Here is a 19,244-nt window from a genome sequence, read left to right on the forward strand (position 1 = left end):
AAGGGAGCGACAGATCTGAAATAGCCAACCAACTGCATTTGACATAGCTTCTTCAATCGAGAATGAATTGGTACGATCCATTCAATCCTACGATTTTTGGTCTTTCAAGTTGTACTGTGTATCATGGGTCAATTTTATTGAATCAAGATTCAACCAGAGAGGAATTTCAGAGTTTGCCATAAATTTCGTGTTTTCCCTGCATCAAACCGACTCATAGAAACAAGGATCAGAAGTGCCGATCGCTAAGAAATCCATATGCAAAAGAAATACCTGCTTGTTGTAATAAAATCTTCCTGCAAATCTCTGAGATACAGTACCTGTGTATCACTTGGAGCAGCATAGAGTTCCATTAAGGTAAAAGTTCTATCCGGACTCTTTCTATAGTGCTCAAATTTCAGGTAAAGAATTTCACTGGCTGCAAAATAGTTGAAAAGTAGATGCTAATCCACGAAGTATTTTGGTCATGATTCGCATACCAAATGGAAACCTATGGAGGTATACTCGAGTTTGATCCAGAATAAATCTTGTCAAACAAGCCATCGCGGTTCAGAAACTAAAACAATCAAGACCACATTCATATAATATGAACTGTCAAGACCCCGAGTAAAACTCTAAATATGGTAGATGACAGATTGTTAGATGCTTCAACAGATTCAAATGCAACAAAATGTAAAAGAGCATATCTAAGTCAAAAACGCATAACAAGAAAAGCCTAAGAAAATACAAACAAACCAGTTTGGGTAACTTCATAAAGTAATTCCAAATATACTGATGAATATGTATGTAAAGCCAAATTTTCAAAACCACTGAGGAATAAGAAGCCATTGAGGAATAAGAAGCATACAACTCTCTTAAAAAGCTTTAGCCTCACATCGAGATCAAAGAAAAAGACAGCAAGGGGAACCAAAAGCGATAAAAAAGAAAACACAATCAACACTTTCCAACAAAAAAACAACTGTGGTCAGGATTAAACATAACACAAAATGTAAGTAAAATATCGCAGTGTACCTCTTTTAATCTGCGGCATACATAAAAGTGTATTTGTATAAATGGAACAGTGATTTGAATTTCTATAAATGTACTTCGACCTCGTGAATTCCCCAACCTGCTTGCTTGGATACTGCAATAACATTTCAGGTTGATGTCATATAAATTCAAATCCATTGTCAAAATCATCATTTTGCCATTGAAGATGGGGAAATATGAGATTTTATGTTCTTAGAAGGATGTACAAGCTAGTCAAGCAATAGCTCCATTCATTTTGCGAAAAGCGCCAAGCTATAACAAATGAAAGGTAGGCTCCACCAGACACAAATACTGATAGGACTTTCCATTGCGGCAACTGACATGCATTTTTGATTTCTAATAGTACTTTTTTTAAAAAAATTGCAGTACAGACATTTCAATCCAATGATTGAAGTTCTACAGGAGTCAATTCAAGGTTTGATAGATTTTCTATTAGAAAAGGTAAATTAAGATTTTGGAAGTCAAACCTAGAAAAGAAAAGGAAGGAAAATGTAAAAGTCTACAGTGTACAATACACGCAATGATAGCACCATAATAGGGCCACAATGTTGCTTAGGGACAAACAATAAAAAGCACCGCCCAAAAGCAAAATGACATCGTGACATATGAATCAATGACCAAGTCATGATGCCGTAGGCAAAATATTCCACGTGCGCAGAAAACTTTTGCCCCAGTTTCCTCCATGTACCCGTCAAATTCTTTGAGATGAAAGTAAAAGAATGTCCCGTACACCTAACTCCCCACCTCTTTCAAACATAATATAAGGATTAAATAAAGACAACATAAAAAAACAACACAAATACAATTAATTTAGCATTCAAACTCAATTTCGAGAAAATTGTCTGCAGTGACAAGTATAAATATGTTACATGAACTAGAATAACCAGAAACAGTTTCGTAACAGGAAGTGCCCAGTGGCATTCTTGGGCGCATATTAAAAAACCATTCCTGGGAGCAACAGATTCTAGAATATAACTGCACCAATTTTGATCCGAGCAGAAGCCATAGAAATGCTTATCCACCTAAATCATTGAAGTACCTGCTAAATTACAGTAAAATATTAATCACATAAAAAATGCAGCACCTTCGATCCCATCCAAAGCTCTCTCAATCGTCTCCCACATCTCCCAGAAACAAACAGGAGAGAGATTTTGGAAACTATTGACCAAATAAACCAGCAGTGCCAAATTCTCCTTGTTGCAACTCCTTCCTCCGTTGCTCTTCTAATGGATCGGGACTCTTCATTACTCTTCGCATGCGCCTGAAAATCAAATTAATTAAATTGAAAATTCTAAAAATTTATGTTAAAGGTAACTAATTTTAATGTAAAAAAAGACCTGTCTTGTGCATGCTGAGCTGGAAAAGTAGGCATAAATTCCTTAGATTTGGGAAGTGGAACCTCACGAAACCACGGATGATTGAGGGCATCTTCAGCAGTAATTCGCTGACAGTTTACACAAGTGAAATTACTTACTCAAAGTTTGGATATGCTTCATCTAAAAATTTGATACAATAGATAATGGAATACCTTGTCAGGATCATATGTTAACAGCTTGTTCAACAGGTCAAATCCAGTATCAGAAAGTACAGGTGACCCAGTAAAAGATGTTGCTGGAAATTTTCTGCGTAAGAGATTGTACCTGAAATAAATGTCACTGGTTAGAAGCAACAAGATGTCTAAGCCAAGTATCTAACACTGTCACCAATGGAGGCCAGAAAGCCAGACCAGAATCACCCAAAGCTGGAAGCCTGGGAAAACAGTGGCAAAAAGAAGAGAACATAAATTTTGAGACCAAAATTGGAATGAATTAAAAATACACGAATCTGGTACTTACTTATGCTTCACAAAGTTCACCTTGACTCCAGGAAGTTTAGAAAACCCAGGCCAGATTGTCTCATTCGGGGTGCCAAGGATCTTGAATATCTGCCTCATTACCCCAACCTTATCAGACTAGATAAAATATATAAATTGGCCCAAAAAAACCTCAATGAAGATTTACCTTGTCAAGTTGCTCAACTTCTGTTTTCCCATTGAACAACGGTTCTTTTGATAATAGCTCAGCCATAATACACCCAAGAGACCACATATCAATTGCAGTAGAATACTGTTTGGCTCCCAAAAGAAGTTCCGGTGCCCTGAAAATAAATCAATGATTTAGATGTCCTTCAATGAATAAACCAAGAGAAAGTGGGAATGCAAAATATCATTCAGAGCAGGACAGTATACTAACACAATAAACTTCATGATAGGACCATAAAGAAAATGATAGGTTCATGGACATTATTGTGCCAACATTAACATCGGAAAATGACTGAAGCATATTGAAAATGCAATACTGAAGGATATTGAAAATGGGGGCAAAATATAAGATCAGATATTGATAGGATCTAAAGATAATCATCGAGAAACTAGTTACACGCGTTAGCTTACAAAAGCACCCTAAGTACACTGAAACCGTGTATTTAGTTAAGGCAGATGACTTCGAATTATAAAGTAAAAAAAATTTTACGAGCATAAGTTGAAACTTACCTGTACCATAGAGTAACCACCAAACTAGTATAAGGTTTCAGAGGACTCCCATATTGACGGGCCAGACCGAAGTCACATATCTTCAACTCACCACGATTATTTAATAATAAATTTGATGTTTTCAAATCCCTGTGAAGCACCCAGTTATCATGAAGATACTTGACACCACCTAAAAGCTGAAGCATAAGACATTTAACTTCACTTTGACTAAAAGGCTGTTTGATGGTCTCCATCAATCCCTTGAGATCATGTTCCATGTACTCCATGACCATAAATATGCTATCAAGATTGCTACCCACAACCACTTCTTTTACATCGACAATGAAGGGGTGATGAAAAGACAGAAGAATGTTTATTTCCCGAAGAGACGTCAACGGAAAGCCTTCTCTCTCTTTCTCCATCTTGACCTTCTTCAAAGCAACAACTTCTCCAGTCTTCTTATCTCTGGCTCTAAAAACAACCCCATAAGTGCCTTCATCTATCTTGTTCAGTCTCTCAAACTCATCAACATTTCTGCATCCCTGAAGCATATTAAAACTCCTCTGAGGGGGGTGTGCTGGATCTGGTGTACCACGAGAATCATGATCATCCCCGGATTCCATGTCAGACTGGCTAACACTGGTAGCATCATAATTGCGAACATCATTTACATCCATAGAGTCATTTTTCTCATCATTGTCATGGTTACTATCTCTACTGGATGACCTAACCCGTTCCTCAGACCCAAAGGACCTCCTCCTAGTTCCTTCAGAACCTTCTCTTTTCACCTCTCCAAGCTCTGGACTTAGTGATTTTTGAATTCTCCTTTCATTTGACTCAGAAAGAGAATTCCTGCTTAATTGCCGAACATCTTCATGATCAGAAATCTCACCTTCGTCAACCGGGGAATCAATATCATCTGCCCAACGAGAGGACTTTATAGTTCGTGTAGTAGGCACATCGTCATCGCCATCTACTGCATCAATTCCATGTTTATTCAATAATTCTTCAGGTTGCCGATGGGATGTTTCAGCAGAGAAATCTGACAAATCAGGTAGTAATTCCATTGGGGAAGCTTCGGGCACATCACACTCCTTCTCATCTTCAGTTTCAGTCTGTAAATTCACATCAAACATATGGTCAATAGCTGGTGATTGGTGCTTAGGTTTTGATAAAGGAGGTGGTGGTGGTAAGTTCATAGTCTCTGAAATTTTTCTAGTCTTGAATGCTGTATCATCTCTGTCCCAAACAATTGGCGAAAACTTCCTCTTATTAGTTAGCAAAGGAGACAACTGGTTCCCATTTACAAACTTCTTGATTTCTGTCACTTTATTAGCTTGAATTTCTGAATCAATGGCCTCATCAGACCCATCACTTGATAGCTCCCCAGGTTCCCTATCCATGGTTTGAACCGCATATCCACGTCTCCTAGGGCCACCACCACCACTTCCTGAATCGCTCCTGCTGGAAGTAGAGTGATATTCACCATTCATCACCTCCCTTTCTCTAATATCCTTCTGTCTGATCCTAGCCCTGTTTTCAAGAATATCTCGACTCCTGACCTTACCTTTCTCATACTCTCGAGCCCCATTACCCTCATAGCCACCTTCTGAATATCCCACCTCTTTCCTTGATAACCCAAAATCACCCTCACGGTTTCTAAAGTCATTGTCTCTGTAGCCCCCATGTCTACCAGCAGCCATAAATCTAGAGGTGAGTTTCTGTCTATATAAAGCAAACGAAACCCTACCTCACCCACCCAACTCCCCTAAATTATTATTCAGGTAAAAACCCAAGCTTCAACCCTAAGCACTCCGATTCAAGCAATTCCCAGGCAGATACCCTGTACTTTTTTAGATGAACACTACTAACTCACGAAACAGCCTTTCAATAAATTTTATTTTGTATTGAACATTCAAACACAGATCTAATAAAGCACCGTATCCAAAAACACGACAAACGACGTGTAACAGCTGAATAGCCACTCAAATTTCAAATTTCCAACAACTAATAGAGAAACCAAAACAAAAATCATGCGAACGAGAAAAGAAACCCTAGAAAAGACCCAGCGCAATAAACACTTCACTTTCGCCCACTTCCGTTAATGAGAACACAGGAGTGGAAGCGCTTACCGACTAGGTTTATCGCGAATACGACGCAGGCGAGTGCTGAGGAGAAATAACGAGGCGGCCGCAGGCGCTTGTAGAGAGAGAATATAATAGCGACGACAGAGAAGCCAAGTTGAGGCCGCGTAGAAAGAGAGCCATCTAATATGGCCGAGTATCTTTTAAATCCGAAAAATCTCCCTCATTATATTCTTTTAATTAATAATTAAAAAAAAACGATGATGATAATAATAATAGTTAATCTATTTTAAATATATATAAAAATTGCTAAAATAATAATTTAAAAAAACAATTATTTAATTTTCTATTCCATTTAAATAATATTTAACTAATCAATCCAAACAAATCAAAAAATTTGAAATTTGGCATTTCAAATCTATTAAACCGAATGTAACTATTGATTTTAATCAAATTGAATTAGGTTGAAAACCTAAACAAGCACAAGTCTTATATTTTTGTCTGAAATTATTTATATAACCAAATATAAACCGCCCTTCGATAATTCAGTTTGGATTTTAAGTTCATAGAATTGGAATTTTTTTTTGGTGTTTGGCTAAGATTTAAAATATAATTTAGAATTTGAAGACTAAAAAAAATAGTTTGTATATTAAAAAAATTTTGTTATTGTTTTTTAAAAATTCATTTTTTATCAATAATATTTCTATAATACTTTTTTTTATCAAGAACAAAAAATTATTTTAATACATAATTTTTTTTATTAAATATCATTTTTAAGAAATGAAAGATATAAAAAGTTTATTGAGATGAAATAAAAAATAAAGTTAGTAAATTTTGATAAATTGGGTTGTTAATATTAAAAATAATTAAAAAATTTAAGAGAAAAAAAATATAATAAAAATATTTATCTGAAGTTTTAAAAATGTAGGAAGTGTGGAGCAAACGGAGAAATCCTCTGCTGGCGATAGCTAGGGACATGGAGATCGAGGCTCCGTTACTTCTGTATAATTTCTTTTTTCGGAAGAGACGAGCTGGTATTTTTTTCGTTCTTTTTTTTTGTTGATTATGAATTTGTTTCTTCAAATTACTTGTTTGCTACTGATCTTTGTTGGAAATTTCAAGTAAATTTAAAGATTGAAAGTATCTTTTTGTTCTCCATATTTTTGATTTAATTGGAAGATTAATTGAGTTAATTAATTTTACATGATTCTTGACATGCATTTTGAGGATTATAAATAATGTGTTCATTTTCTCATTTCATCAGCATAAAAATAGTTTTTGTAAATACTCAAGATCTCTTTCACAGCATTCTCTTACCTTTCATATTGTTCGATTTCCATTTGACCTTAGTTAAATTTCGGTACTTCGTTTTAAGTTGCTGCAAAGTTTTGCCGTTGTAACCTGGGGGCTGGGAAACAGTTATCCGTCAAGATCCTCGACGCACGGTCGGAGGGGACAAATATATTTTGAGGAAACTGTATTTCGTGTAAGACTCGGTTTGATTTACTGTTTTATTGTTGTTATTTTATACATGATACTCATACTTTCAATAGTATGGTCATTTTCGTATGATGTTTTTGGTTGTCGACTACCGAGACCTCAACAAGGATAAATTATCTTTGCCAAACATGGATATACTTATTCATGGATAGTGGTTCGAAAATTTTTCATTTATAGATGGCTATAATAAGTATAATTAGATAAAATGACTCCTAAAAATGCTGTTTTACGAGACTGCTTTCGTTCCCTGTTTCTATATTTTTGTTATTAGCGATTTGGCTAACATTCTTTTGTTCATTAATACCAGTCAGAAAAATTTTAGAAGAATTCTGTTTGTTTTTATTGATGCTATGTAGTCTTCGCGATGGGGATTGTGGGGAAATTTCATGGATATCATCACACCGAAGCAAGAAGCAATGCCATTTATTGCGTTTCTTACCTTCAAAAAAGAGTTTTCTCAGACTGTTCTAGCAGAATCAATACCCAAGATCGAATCTTGCCAGTCTTGATCGTGGGCCCTGTGGGCATTGTTTTCGTAAGACTGAGGATTATAAAATTTGGACCTCTGTTGCCTTTTCCAATCAAATTTCCAGCTCTATGATGTCCATGGTTATAAACTGTGGGTACTATGAGTCAATGTTTTTTTTTATCTATTTCTCCGATTGTGTTTAGATTTGGTCTGTCAGACATCAAATTTTGTTTTAAAGGTGGAAATTGCAGTTACATTTATTTGCTTAATGGTGTTCTTCAGGAGTAAAATGTGCAGTTCTAGAGAAAAGCAAGGATTTCTCGAGGCATCCTCAGGCTCACTTCATCCACGACCGATCCATGGAGGTTTTCTCATATTTCTTTTGTTCGTCTGACCTTGTTGATGCAATTGTAAAATCCATGACTCTAGGACTTAGGATGTCAATTTGATCCCTTTCCTTCTTTATTTTCTTTTCTCCAACTAGAATTTTTCTGTAACATGTGGACTTTATTGGTTCTTGCTATCTCGTTGCTCCGTAGAATTCCTTTTGGTAAATTGAATATAGCCAAAAACTCCATAAGATATGTCTATCAGTAGCCTTTTGAGTTTGTCTAAAGGTTGTTCAGTATGAAGATTTAGAGTTTGTCACCGCGAATGCATGATACGATAACGTTGAATAGGCAGTGATCATGGAGGCATACATGTAAATATTAGGGGAGTTGAATTTATCGTACAAGAGGTGAGCATGCCCAATATTGGAGAGATGAAGTGTGCAGAAGCGGATGAGTTTGATCGCGTAGAAACGCCTTTGGCCATGACCGAGAACAATGAGATGAGCTTGGAGCTGTTTGAGGTGATTGAGGTTACTGCATTTATCGAGGATTGATAATACATGCCTGTTAGGGGAGGAAAGCGTTTGAAGACCATATGCACAACACCACAAAGTAACTGCGTGTCAAGGTTAAATTATCGTTTCAACTATTTCCCATTTTACATCTAAAACTTGTTACTCATCCTATTAGGCAAACACTCGAGTTTAATTCAATATCCTGCAAAACAGTACGTCAAGTAAACAACACTTGATAAATCATATATCACATGTTCGTCCAAAAAAGTGTAGGACTCACTCACCTATGTTTAGTGCGATTCTTGTATCCATGTAATGAAGATGTTGAGCGGCCCCTCTGTGACCACTAGTTGCTAACATCTCGGCCATCCTGACCAACACCTACCTATCTTGAGGTGATGTGTGCAACACATGCACTGGGCGGCTGAATTTGACCCGTGGCTCTGGGAGTTCTTGGATGTTGCGTCAAACATCTCCGTGGAATCGACACGTCCCATTTGCTGCTCGTGGCTAAGTACTCGAGCCATCAAATTCAAGTCCTGACCATTGCTGTTAGATATATGTGCAGCATCCTAGCTGCTGGTCTAAAAGTTCGAGTCATTCAGATTAAATTCGGTGTTTGTGTGAGTCCGTATTGTTTTTTTTGTTCGATGGCTCGTTTATTATCATAACTATCCATATAGACGTACGGATTACTTGTGTAACGAATACGTGAGCAAATATGTATGCTTTGACACGGAACAATTGACAAAGATAAAGATAGATTTAATTAATTCAAAAATTATACCATAATCTCAAGCAGTTAGTGCAGAATACTTGACTATTATATATAATTTAAATTTTTATTAAAACTAGCAAGAAGCACGTGTGATGCATGTAAATATTAATTATTTAATAAAAATTAAAATTTGATTTTTTTTAAAAATAATTTTATTCATTTTTTTATTTATATTGATTTAATCTTTTGTCATATTAGACGAATAAATTAATTAAGAACTTATATACTTTACTTTCAAAATTGTTTCTCAAATTGAAATTCAAGTCGTTAATTTTATGTTATATAATAAATTATAATTAGCATAATATATAGAATGAATTGAACTGAAACAAATTTTGAAAATATATATATCTAAGAACCACGTATAAGGTATAATAACCTAAAAATCAACCAGATTATGGATTTTATAAATCCATAAATCATAATTTATATAAGTGAAGCACACTAAGGACAAATAATTTTCAATTTAAAATATTTATGACTAACTCGTCAAAATATTATCAAAACTAATGAAATAATAATAATTGATAATAAAATATAACCGATAATACTCAAAATTTGCTTTTAAAATTTGTTTTCAATCATTTTTACACGGTTGAAAGATTTTCTCAAACAGTTATAAATATTAACCACGTGAAAAGTGTGGAAGACGGTTCAATATTTCTAATGATATTTTCAACCAGTTGACAATCTAAACAACAAGATATAGTTTGAAGAGTTAGTCTCATGTGAGACCGTCTCACGGATCTTCATCCGCGAGACGGGTCAACCCTACCCATATTCAAATAAAAAGTAATATTCTTAGCATAAAAAGTAATACTTTTTCATTGATGATCCAAATAAGGGATCCGTCTCACAAATACGACCCGTGAGACCGTTTCATACAAGTTTTTGCCTAGTTTGAAATGTAAAAACTTGTGAATAGTAAAGACACGGGAATTTTATGGATGTAAAACACTCACACGTCACTCCTTCCTCCGTAAAAAGGATTCCACTAAAAGACTTTGTCTTATATATATATATATAAATATATATATTTATAAGTGCGACTAAAATATTTAAACTTCTTATTATAGCTAACTATTTTAATTTTTCTATCAGATTCGTATTTTATGATATTATTAGTATATTAAAATTCATAATTATTGATATAAATTCTAATAAATAATTTATTAAATTCTTTACTTTCAATTTTTAGTTAAAAAATAATAAAATATATTAGTATTAAATTTCATATTATTATATTATTATATTATTATCATGTTATTGTACTATTGCATATATAATTATTTTTTTCTTATATCTTCATGTGATACTATAATTTATTACTTAATTAGAAACTACACTAAAATATAATTACAAAATTGCATTAAAATAATAAAATAACATGTAGAAAGAAAATTAAAAGGATAAAATATTTAAACTTAGTATAAAGATGGATTATTTGAGAAAGTTAACTTAGGAATTACATTTTATTCTTGAAGTGATATAAATTATTACAATCAATGTATATTGTAGTGATAATTCATTAGGAATTGTTAGACTATTAATTATATATGATGTGGAATAATTAGGCTACCAATTAATTATATATTAGGTGGAATAAATAAAAAAAATTGATATTTTCTTTTTACACTTGCAACAATTAGAAATTTACAAATATATCTTTATTGAATTTTTGGATTTGTATTGATGAGGATGTCATTTTTATCTTTTGACAATTGAAAAAATTGTCAATTATCTACACTTACGTAGGTTTATAGATAAAAAAAAATATATTTTTATTATCAAACATATATTCATTTTTAATGCATAGATTTCCCATAAATTATGTAGAAAATTTCCATGCAATTAATCTAACAACACACAATTTAAGGGGATGATAGAAAATTTAGAATGAAAAACTTTGTTATTATTTTTACACTTTTATAAGTATAATAGTTAAATATATATTCTTTTAATATTTTTAATGATTTTTTAAAATTAAAAAAAAACTATTGTTTTAATATTTTTTCTAAGAATTATGTATCAAGAAAATATTATTTCTCTAATGTATTTTTATTATAAAATATTTATTCAATTTTTATGTAACATTATTTTCAAAGATTCTTATGTTGCAATTTTTTATTAAAAAATAAAAACACTATTTTAATCCTTATGTATTTAATGATTGTGTAATTTTCATGCAACTAATCTAACAATACACAATTTATGAGAATAGTAGAAAATTTACAAGGAAAATTTTGTTATTCTTTTTGTACTTTTATATACTTTTATAAGTATAATAGTTAAATATATATTTTTTTTAATATTTTTTGTAAGAATTATGTATGAAGAAAATATTATTTTTCTAATATATTTTTTATTATCGAATATCGATTCAATTTTTATGTAATATTATTTTCAAAATTTCTTATTTTACAATTTTCTATTAAAAAAATAAAAACACTATGATCCTCATGTGTTTAATGAGTTCAAAAAAATAAATACCTCAATTAAATACATAATCAATACATTACAAATCCATTATCCCAAATTTGTCCCTAAATTTTATATATTTTTTCCACCAATGCCCATGCAATTAATACAAACAATGCATAGTTTTTGGGTAAAGTAGTAAAATCACAATCAAAAAATTTTGCCCATCATCCACACTTTTATAGGTATATAGATATAGATATAGATGATACACAGTTAGATAAAAAAAATACTCTCTTTTATTAATAAAATAGAATTTGCAAAGATAAAATACACCCGTGATCCAAAGTAAACATCAAAATATCCTGCATGTACCTATGCCTTCAAATTATTAAATGTCCCACCACTATTTTTATCATGCCTCTAGAATTTTGTCTTCTCCATGTGAACTGTCCCTATTTTCCTGTATTAGGATTTATCATTTTTTTTTCCAAACTATATTATTACACGTATTTTTTTGTGCTTTCATAAATCGGCGAAAAAACCCGTATAACATTTATTAGCGATTTGATCATGCAAAATTCCTTTATTTAAATATTTATTTTGTGTTCGTATGTTAAATAGAAAGTGACGAGGCCCCTGAAATCCAATTTCAATACGAAATGTATATTTCAAGTGCGACATTATTTACCACCAACAATTACAAATAACCATCCGAATGCAATTTCCTTGAGCGTCAGAAGAAAAGAATTCACCACAAAACCAAATACTGACAAACAAGAATATTGCAATTCCTCTATTATGATCAGCCTAATAATAGAATCAGAACTTTACATGAATGATCAAATCTCTAAGCGGGAAGTGTATATATTTTTCCTACAAAAGAATTAAAACCAACAAAAGGCCTGAAAATGATGGTAGAAACACATAGCAATGCCACAGCTGCCGGAGAATCCTACATGATTGTGCAATTACACTTGGACTCCAACTTTGGAGGCTTCATGCTGTCCCACTTATATGGAGATTTAACTACGTGTGGAATGAACTTCTCTTCCGTTTCAGCATCAATGGAAGCAGGTTTTGGGTCGGTTTCCAACTTCTTCTGTCGAGTTTTCTGGGATCTGGAATTACGTTTCCCAGTGTTTCTTGACCGGATCTCCGGTCTGTTTGAATTGGATTTGGCAACAAACGGGATCTCCGGTCGTAGAACTGGTTCCACTCGTGGTGTTTCTTTATCTATAGCTATGTTCACAGCTTCGTATGTGAGATTGTGGACAATGGAGCTGCAGAAGAGGATTGCATCTGTTGCTTCTTCTAGAGTCAGGCTTCGGGACTTTTTTCCATCGGAGTCTTCTACAATTAGAGTGAAAGTTTCATGAATTAGAGAAGAGAATAACATTTGAAAAGGACTAGCCTTCCACTGCAGAATAAGACTAGGACACAGTAACAAGACAAGATCGTCAAATATGGGGAAGGAAGAATAAAGAATAAGAAGCTCGAACATAAGATTAAAAATAAAAGAGAATCAGAAACACAAACATTCAAAAATCTGATGCACATACCAGGGGCACCACGGGCTGAATCTGAAATATAAAATTCTTCAAAAGTTGTTATAGCATTATTTTGTGCCACTGAATCAGAGGGCTCCAGTAATTCATCTGTGTGGGAATTAATGGAATCTACATCAGAATGACAATCAGCAGCAACAATATCAGCATTATCCATTTCGATTTCTGGCATAGTATCCAAAGACCTTGGAGTGTGAGCTTCTTCAACATCCACTACAACAGGACAAGGGCTTTGCATCTCATCTTCCCCATGACCACAGGGCTGCGAATGTGCAGATAGTGTATCTGCATCCATTGAATTATTAGAATCCGAAGTTGAAACTGGCAAAACTGAAATATCTTCGGAGTGGACATTCATGAGATGGTCAGTTAATTCAGCAGCAGATTTAAAGATGTGGCTTTCAGAATCCATATATTCAGAAGCCAGATATTGTTCACTTGGATCAACACATTTTACGGCCCCGATACTATCTTCGTGGAAACTTGGTGCTGCACTTTGGACCTGGAAGCAATGACTTGAAGCACCGGACAAAGATGAGGCAGATCGTTTGTGTGTAGGCATATCAAGCATCCAATTTTCTGTATCTGATTTTCGGCCACTTGATTGCCTTTGAACCCGAGTTTCTATTTTTCTCGAATAGCCCATATCAACAGAAGATGACACAGATGCACTGATGTGCCCAATGGAGCTTCTTATGCTATTCATAGAGTCCCTCATATAGGAGAAATCATCACAGCAGGTGGTACTCGCAGTAAAACTCCTGCTTTGGACAATGGGTCCTCTGCTGCTACTTGATTTCTTCAGCAGCAAAGAAATGCCCGCACCTTCAGGAACTTCCACCGTAGAATTTAAATTGGCCCCGCCATGCTGCAACTGCTGGTGGCCAAAGTCACCATACAGCTGATGAATAATCTCTTGATCGGCGGCAGAAGTCGTTATCCCTTCCTCAACCAGAAGTGCTGCAGGATTCTGACTTGGCTCGCTATATAAATCTTGACCCTCAGCGGTAACCTCATCAAGATAATCTATCACAATGTTACCAGAACAGGTAGTTTTCAATGGTTCTGGAGTAGACTGGTCCAAAATCTCAAGCGAACTATGCCTTGTATTTATTTCCAAGTTCGCACACTTAGCACAAAATTGTAAGTATCCTTCCATCACATCTTCATCAGAACGAAACTTGAGGCCGCATTTCGAGCATATTGCCATATCTGGTGGACCATCACCATTTGAATAATCATCCATAGCTGCAGCCTTGTCCAGTTGGCTATTTCGGTCAGCAACAACAAACCGAGAATTTACTATGGAGGGGCCATCAATTTCGACATGCTGACTAAGAGTGGACTCTTTCATGATCTTGTTCCCAAAATCTTCATTCAAAGCATCAGCTTGATCCATTGAAAATATTTCATCCTGCAAATTAAGATATTGTGCTTTCACACTTTCACGGGTCAAATCTTCCTGGTTTAGCTCAATTTCTCTTGTATCAAGTGCTCCACTCATTCCTTGGTCAGAACTGGCATTGCTGCTAGTTGTGATTGAAGAATTTCGGGATGTCAGAGAACGATGATGTACGCTTGCAAAAGTTGAACTGGGGACACTGGACAAGAGGGGTCTAAACATATTCTGAGGGCCCTTCTTATCCTGCATACAATTACATGGAAAAAAATGTCACCTCGTGGAATCAGTTAAAAGATACAGTAATAAAACATGCTTCAGGAAATGACATGGCCGTATCATATTTGACCTGTTGGGAAACCATCATACAGACCAAGCGTGGTCCACAGTCCAGAATAGGCAATACTTATTAATCTTGAGTCACTCCACCTTATATTAAATCATTCTACTTCACCCATCCCGAAACTAGTTTTAAGTATCCTTCAAATTGTAATTTCATCATGCATCAGCCATTACCACTATTTTTTCCGTGCACAAATGCAAACAGGTTTTTTTCCCTTGTTTGATGATGATTATGAAGAACTCATGAAGTCATGTATTAAATTTTGGTGGTTACAATCATTTTCTGAAAGGTGAAGCCTAGAAGTAGAAGCTCATGCATGGCTCTTGATATCAAGTTAGTAATATGGTGCAGCCAGGCGAGTTAAGTTGATGGATCAAGAAGCTATAAGCACATCATAGCAGGAAAAGTGGGAAAAAGATCAACTACAACCTTGGTATCCATGACCTTACTATCAGAGAAAAATAAATCCAATCACAGCATCAAATTAAGCAGTTTGGTATATGCATATATTGACACGTGGTATGCAAATTTTATGTAAAAATATACCAGAAAATACTTTCCTCATCAACTATAGAGCCAATATAAAAACTCAAACTAAAATTAGCACTAAAAAAAGAAAATAGTAAATCGAACAAACACCATCCAGAAAATCTGGTGAATAGTGCCAAAAAAAAATCAGCATTCTATGATTAACCACAATGTTGCACTTCCGCTATGCAAGGAACAGATGGACACAACAGCATTTATTAAAGACTGTGCACATGCAAAAATAGACACACATACAAGATATATTCAGAAAAGTAAACCCATTGAATTTTCAATTAAGAGACATGGTCGGTCACTTAATATAGCAAGTCATTGTTGAACTGCATTCTGACACTGAGCAGAAGGAAACAAATATCAACAACTGGAATAACAAGATAGTGTGATCCATTACCAAGAAACCAAAGGGAAAAGGGAAAACTAATACAGAAAGTTGCCTAACCATTTGTCGGAGCGCCAGGTCGAAGGATCTTTTGGGGGCGGAGCTGAACAAAATTTTAGACGGTTTCTTGGAATATCCAACAGTCCTCATGCTTGGGAGAGTCCCTATGCTTCTAGGAGCTGAACGTTCTGAGCTGCTGATAGGTAAGGATTGTGGCGACTCAGCATCATCATCACCAGATGATGCAACTGATGCTTTACTATGGACACTAAATGGATCCCTATCATGACTGTGTGACGAACTGACACTTCTAGAAGCGGTTGGAGACATGGATTGTCTTCCAGATCGGGAGCTGTTCCTTGATGCTGGAGAAGAACCTCGTACATATGATGCTGGTCTATCAGCCAGTGAGGTACGAAGATTAGGTGGGGCCTCAGAAGAAAAGCCAGGGATGTTAGATTGCCATGTGCGTATTTTTGGTGAAGCAGAGTTCCCCCGACTCGTCTTGATGGGGGAGGCACCTCTAACTCCCGATGGGGCGACAGCGCTGACTGAACCAGTGCTCATCCTCCTTGGGCTGGGTGTACTAGACCGCAGAGCAGGTTTTGGTTTACTCAGTGGGGACGACAACCTTCTTAAATCAGAAGGATGTTGCAAAGTAGGCGGTGGGCTTGAGTGTGTAGCAGAAAGCGGCCTACTTCTTGATTGCAGTGTATTGTTACTCGATTGAGGAGATGGGCTCAAGCGTTGAGGACTTGCGCTACCTCTACTATTTCTGCAACCCTTCTCTGTCTGCAGTTAAAACACATTTATGAACAATTTCAGACGAACATAAAAAACGAGTCATATCATAATCAAGTCTTCTTGTAAGATCATACTGAGGATGACAGCGGGACTGGAACAGGTTGACTCCTTGACCTTCCCCTAGGCGCAAGATTAATTGGTGGCGCATCATCATCCAAAGAAGTAAAAAGAGGAGTTTCAGGAGGCGTTATCAACCTGCAACATAGTTCGAATGGCACAGTAAGGAACACAAGGAGAATGAAATACCGCCAGTTATCATTTTATGCAATCACTGATGGGTATTACTTTTGCCCAAAGTTCAATATCAGAACTTCTAAGTTTCAATAACTTGGATAGAATCATCAGGAAAATGTTAATGCGCAAAATGGATTTTTGCTATATCCTTTAGCCCTTTTTTTATACCAACAAAATTCAAACGAGAGAAAGAAAAGAAAATCAAGAACAAAATAACAAAAAGAAAAGAACAAACCAATCATAGTCATTTTTATCTCCCTCTGTGTTGAGCAGGTCACTACTCTCACCCCTAGCAGGAATGGAGACTCCAAGCTTGTGATCTGGTATGTACCTAAACTTTGTAGCTGCCAAATGCCATAAACGAAAAAACAAAAGACAGGAGACAAAAAAAGAGGCAACGTTTGTCAGCAAGACTAAGCAAATAAACAAAAAACACGGGGCACATTATTCGCTAAATACCAAAGCCATAAATGCAGATAATCTGAAAGCAGATCAAGGGTGTGAAAACTCACAGAATATCTCCTCAAAGTCGTCATTCGACTGAAGCAAGAAATTCTCTTTTTCTTTGCTCCGCGACTCGTTGAACAGAGCAAGATCGTCGTCATCTCGATAGTGAATCCCGCTCTCGAGACTGCGCCCTCTCTTGTGATTCTCTACCGTCATTTCCGTACGTGGGAAAACCCTCACAGCCGGAGATGGAGGCATTAATTTGAAATCCTCACCTTAAATTCAGCCTATATTTTGCCAGTCAAACGCTTCAGAAAAAACAAAAATCCCAACTCAAACAGCAAATCATTGAAATCACACAATTCGATCCAGTATCTCCGTAAAGAAAATTCATTCCAACACTTACCCTCTACAACACCTAAGAATCAAATCCCACTTCACATTCGGTACATCGAAGAAAAATGTCACCTTTTTACCCATTTGCACCAATATCATGTAACTCTATATTTCTTCTGCAGCTCAACGACACCCACTTCAAATAACACCTAAACTACCAAAGTCTACTAAATTATCCCAGACCCAATTCAGAATCCACTTCCGGAACCAACACTCCAAACCCACCACAACTTACCACCAAAGCAAACACTTTTAACACAGGCAGCAAAATTCAGCAGCTCCAAAGGATGAAACAAGCTCAAGAACAAGCACAAAAATGTCATTCCACGATATCCACTTCAAGACTCAGCTTTACTGCATAACCCTCGAGTCCTCTGAACATTACACGCTCAACAAGTGATCTGGATCTGAAGGGAAGTGAGCAGATCAAGAGAAATCCAAGATCAGGCAAAACAGTAGAAAGAAAACCTAGAAAAGACGAATGAAAAGGTGAATAAAGGGCCTAGTTATTGTTCACGTGAGAGGTAGATTGCAAGGGGAGAAAGCGAAATGTGCAGCAGGTAGTAGCACCACCACCACGACAGCAGCAGCAAAGCTAAAAAGGAAAAAAGAAATGCAAATGAAACTCGTAAACAACAAAAAAAAATGAAGTGATTAACGATAATAATTGTGGAAAACAATGTGTAGACAGTGATAATCTGGAATTGGTTTTCCCTTTAATTTGACTACCTTTCTATAGTTTTGTTACTTTCTCTCTCTCGGTCAGCTTTGATTCTCCATTTTCTTTTCATTCTTTTTCTGCAGTTACCATTTTTTCCTTCTCTTTGCTCTTCTTTCATTTTCTTATTACACTTTTATTTTTCCACTTTTTTTGTAATTTTACTCCTAAATTAAATGAAAAATAAAAGGAGGGTAGTGTAATAATGGTGACATAAATGAGTGGTTTGGGACATAATTTCATGGTTTTGCGGGTGCAGCTGTTCAGATTTGGTGTGAGAAAACTATGTTCATATCTAAAGAGATAATGGTGTTTTTATTTCAAGGTAAATATACTGTAAGACAATTTACGGAAATTTTTTTGTTATAGTTTTATTCATATTTACAATATAAAGTAATATTTTTGACATAAAAATTAATATATTTTCAAACTGACCAAATAAAATATATGTCAATCAAAATTGACTCATTAGACTATTTCACAATACTTTTTATGTTATTTTAATTAACGACTTTGTTGTTGTTATTGTTATTATTTGGGTTTTCATTTGAGCGTAGATCAAAGATATTAGGAACATGTTTTCTCTTAGTACGTTCGAAAATTGTAAATGGGGATATATGAACTAACAAAAGTTCGCATAGTAATCTGCTTAATTTTACTTAATTCGACTCGATTTTGAATTTGTTTATTCTTTAACATGACTTCAATTATCGGATAATCTAGACAAATGAATATTAAATATGACTGTATGTAAAAAAAAAAATATTCCTAACAACTAT

At 35.1% G+C, this 19,244-nt stretch overlaps 2 protein-coding genes across 7 annotated transcripts; both read right to left on the minus strand.

Moving 5' to 3' along the window:
- Window positions 1-269: 269 nt before the first annotated feature.
- Window positions 270-5,809, minus strand: LOC140816199 (cyclin-dependent kinase G-2). Of its 3 annotated transcripts, none has more exons than XR_012114492.1 (7): window positions 3,557-5,807; window positions 3,027-3,162; window positions 2,862-2,950; window positions 2,555-2,666; window positions 2,364-2,470; window positions 2,111-2,287; window positions 270-1,120 (listed from the first exon to the last, which is right to left on the minus strand). XR_012114492.1 is itself a non-coding variant. In XM_073175291.1 (6 exons), the coding sequence occupies exons 1-6, from the start codon at window positions 5,236-5,238 to the stop codon at window positions 2,185-2,187; spliced, it is 2,229 nt and encodes a 742-aa protein (XP_073031392.1). In that variant the 5' UTR covers window positions 5,239-5,807; the 3' UTR covers window positions 1,813-2,184. The 3 variants fall into 3 exon arrangements, 1 of the variants encoding a protein (XP_073031392.1); XR_012114493.1 differs by lacking the exon at window positions 270-1,120 and adding an exon at window positions 2,753-2,775 and having other exon boundaries at window positions 1,813-2,287; window positions 3,557-5,809; XM_073175291.1 differs by lacking the exon at window positions 270-1,120 and having other exon boundaries at window positions 1,813-2,287.
- A 6,467-nt stretch (window positions 5,810-12,276) lies between these two features.
- Window positions 12,277-18,640, minus strand: LOC140817408 (uncharacterized). 4 transcript variants are annotated; one of them, XM_073177077.1, is made up of 8 exons: window positions 18,477-18,638; window positions 18,265-18,342; window positions 17,417-18,154; window positions 17,140-17,248; window positions 16,745-16,865; window positions 15,927-16,658; window positions 13,194-14,844; window positions 12,277-12,984 (listed from the first exon to the last, which is right to left on the minus strand). In XM_073177077.1, exons 3-8 carry the CDS (start codon window positions 17,607-17,609, stop codon window positions 12,587-12,589), a joined length of 3,204 nt encoding a protein of 1,067 aa, XP_073033178.1. In that variant the 5' UTR covers window positions 17,610-18,154; window positions 18,265-18,342; window positions 18,477-18,638; the 3' UTR covers window positions 12,277-12,586. The 4 variants fall into 4 exon arrangements, with proteins under 4 accessions (XP_073033178.1, XP_073033177.1, XP_073033179.1 ...); XM_073177076.1 differs by having other exon boundaries at window positions 17,417-17,638; window positions 17,758-18,342; XM_073177078.1 differs by having other exon boundaries at window positions 12,277-12,981; window positions 17,417-18,342; window positions 18,477-18,640.
- Window positions 18,641-19,244: the final 604 nt, after the last annotated feature.

The sequence above is a fragment of the Primulina eburnea genome, chromosome 16 (assembly GCF_022965805.1).
Source record: "Primulina eburnea isolate SZY01 chromosome 16, ASM2296580v1, whole genome shotgun sequence".
NCBI lineage: Eukaryota > Viridiplantae > Streptophyta > Magnoliopsida > Lamiales > Gesneriaceae > Primulina > Primulina eburnea.

Bases quoted from the DNA above. Each gene is read 5' to 3' on its own strand.
- LOC140816199 (XM_073175291.1), bottom strand. From the start codon at position 5,238: ATGGCTGCTGGTAGACATGGGGGCTACAGAGACAATGACTTTAGAAAC. The intron at 2,667-2,861 runs GTAAGTACCAGA...CATTTATTTCAG, and splicing joins GTGAACTTTGTGAAGCATAA to GTACAATCTCTTACGCAGAA. The intron at 2,471-2,554 runs GTATTCCATTAT...GTAAACTGTCAG, and splicing joins TAACATATGATCCTGACAAG to CGAATTACTGCTGAAGATGC.
- LOC140817408 (XM_073177077.1), bottom strand. From the start codon at position 17,609: ATGCCTCCATCTCCGGCTGTGAGGGTTTTCCCACGTACGGAAATGACG. The intron at 17,249-17,416 runs GTGAGTTTTCAC...GGCATTTGGCAG, and splicing joins CGACTTTGAGGAGATATTCT to CTACAAAGTTTAGGTACATA. The intron at 16,866-17,139 runs GTTTGTTCTTTT...ACTATGTTGCAG, and splicing joins GATAAAAATGACTATGATTG to GTTGATAACGCCTCCTGAAA.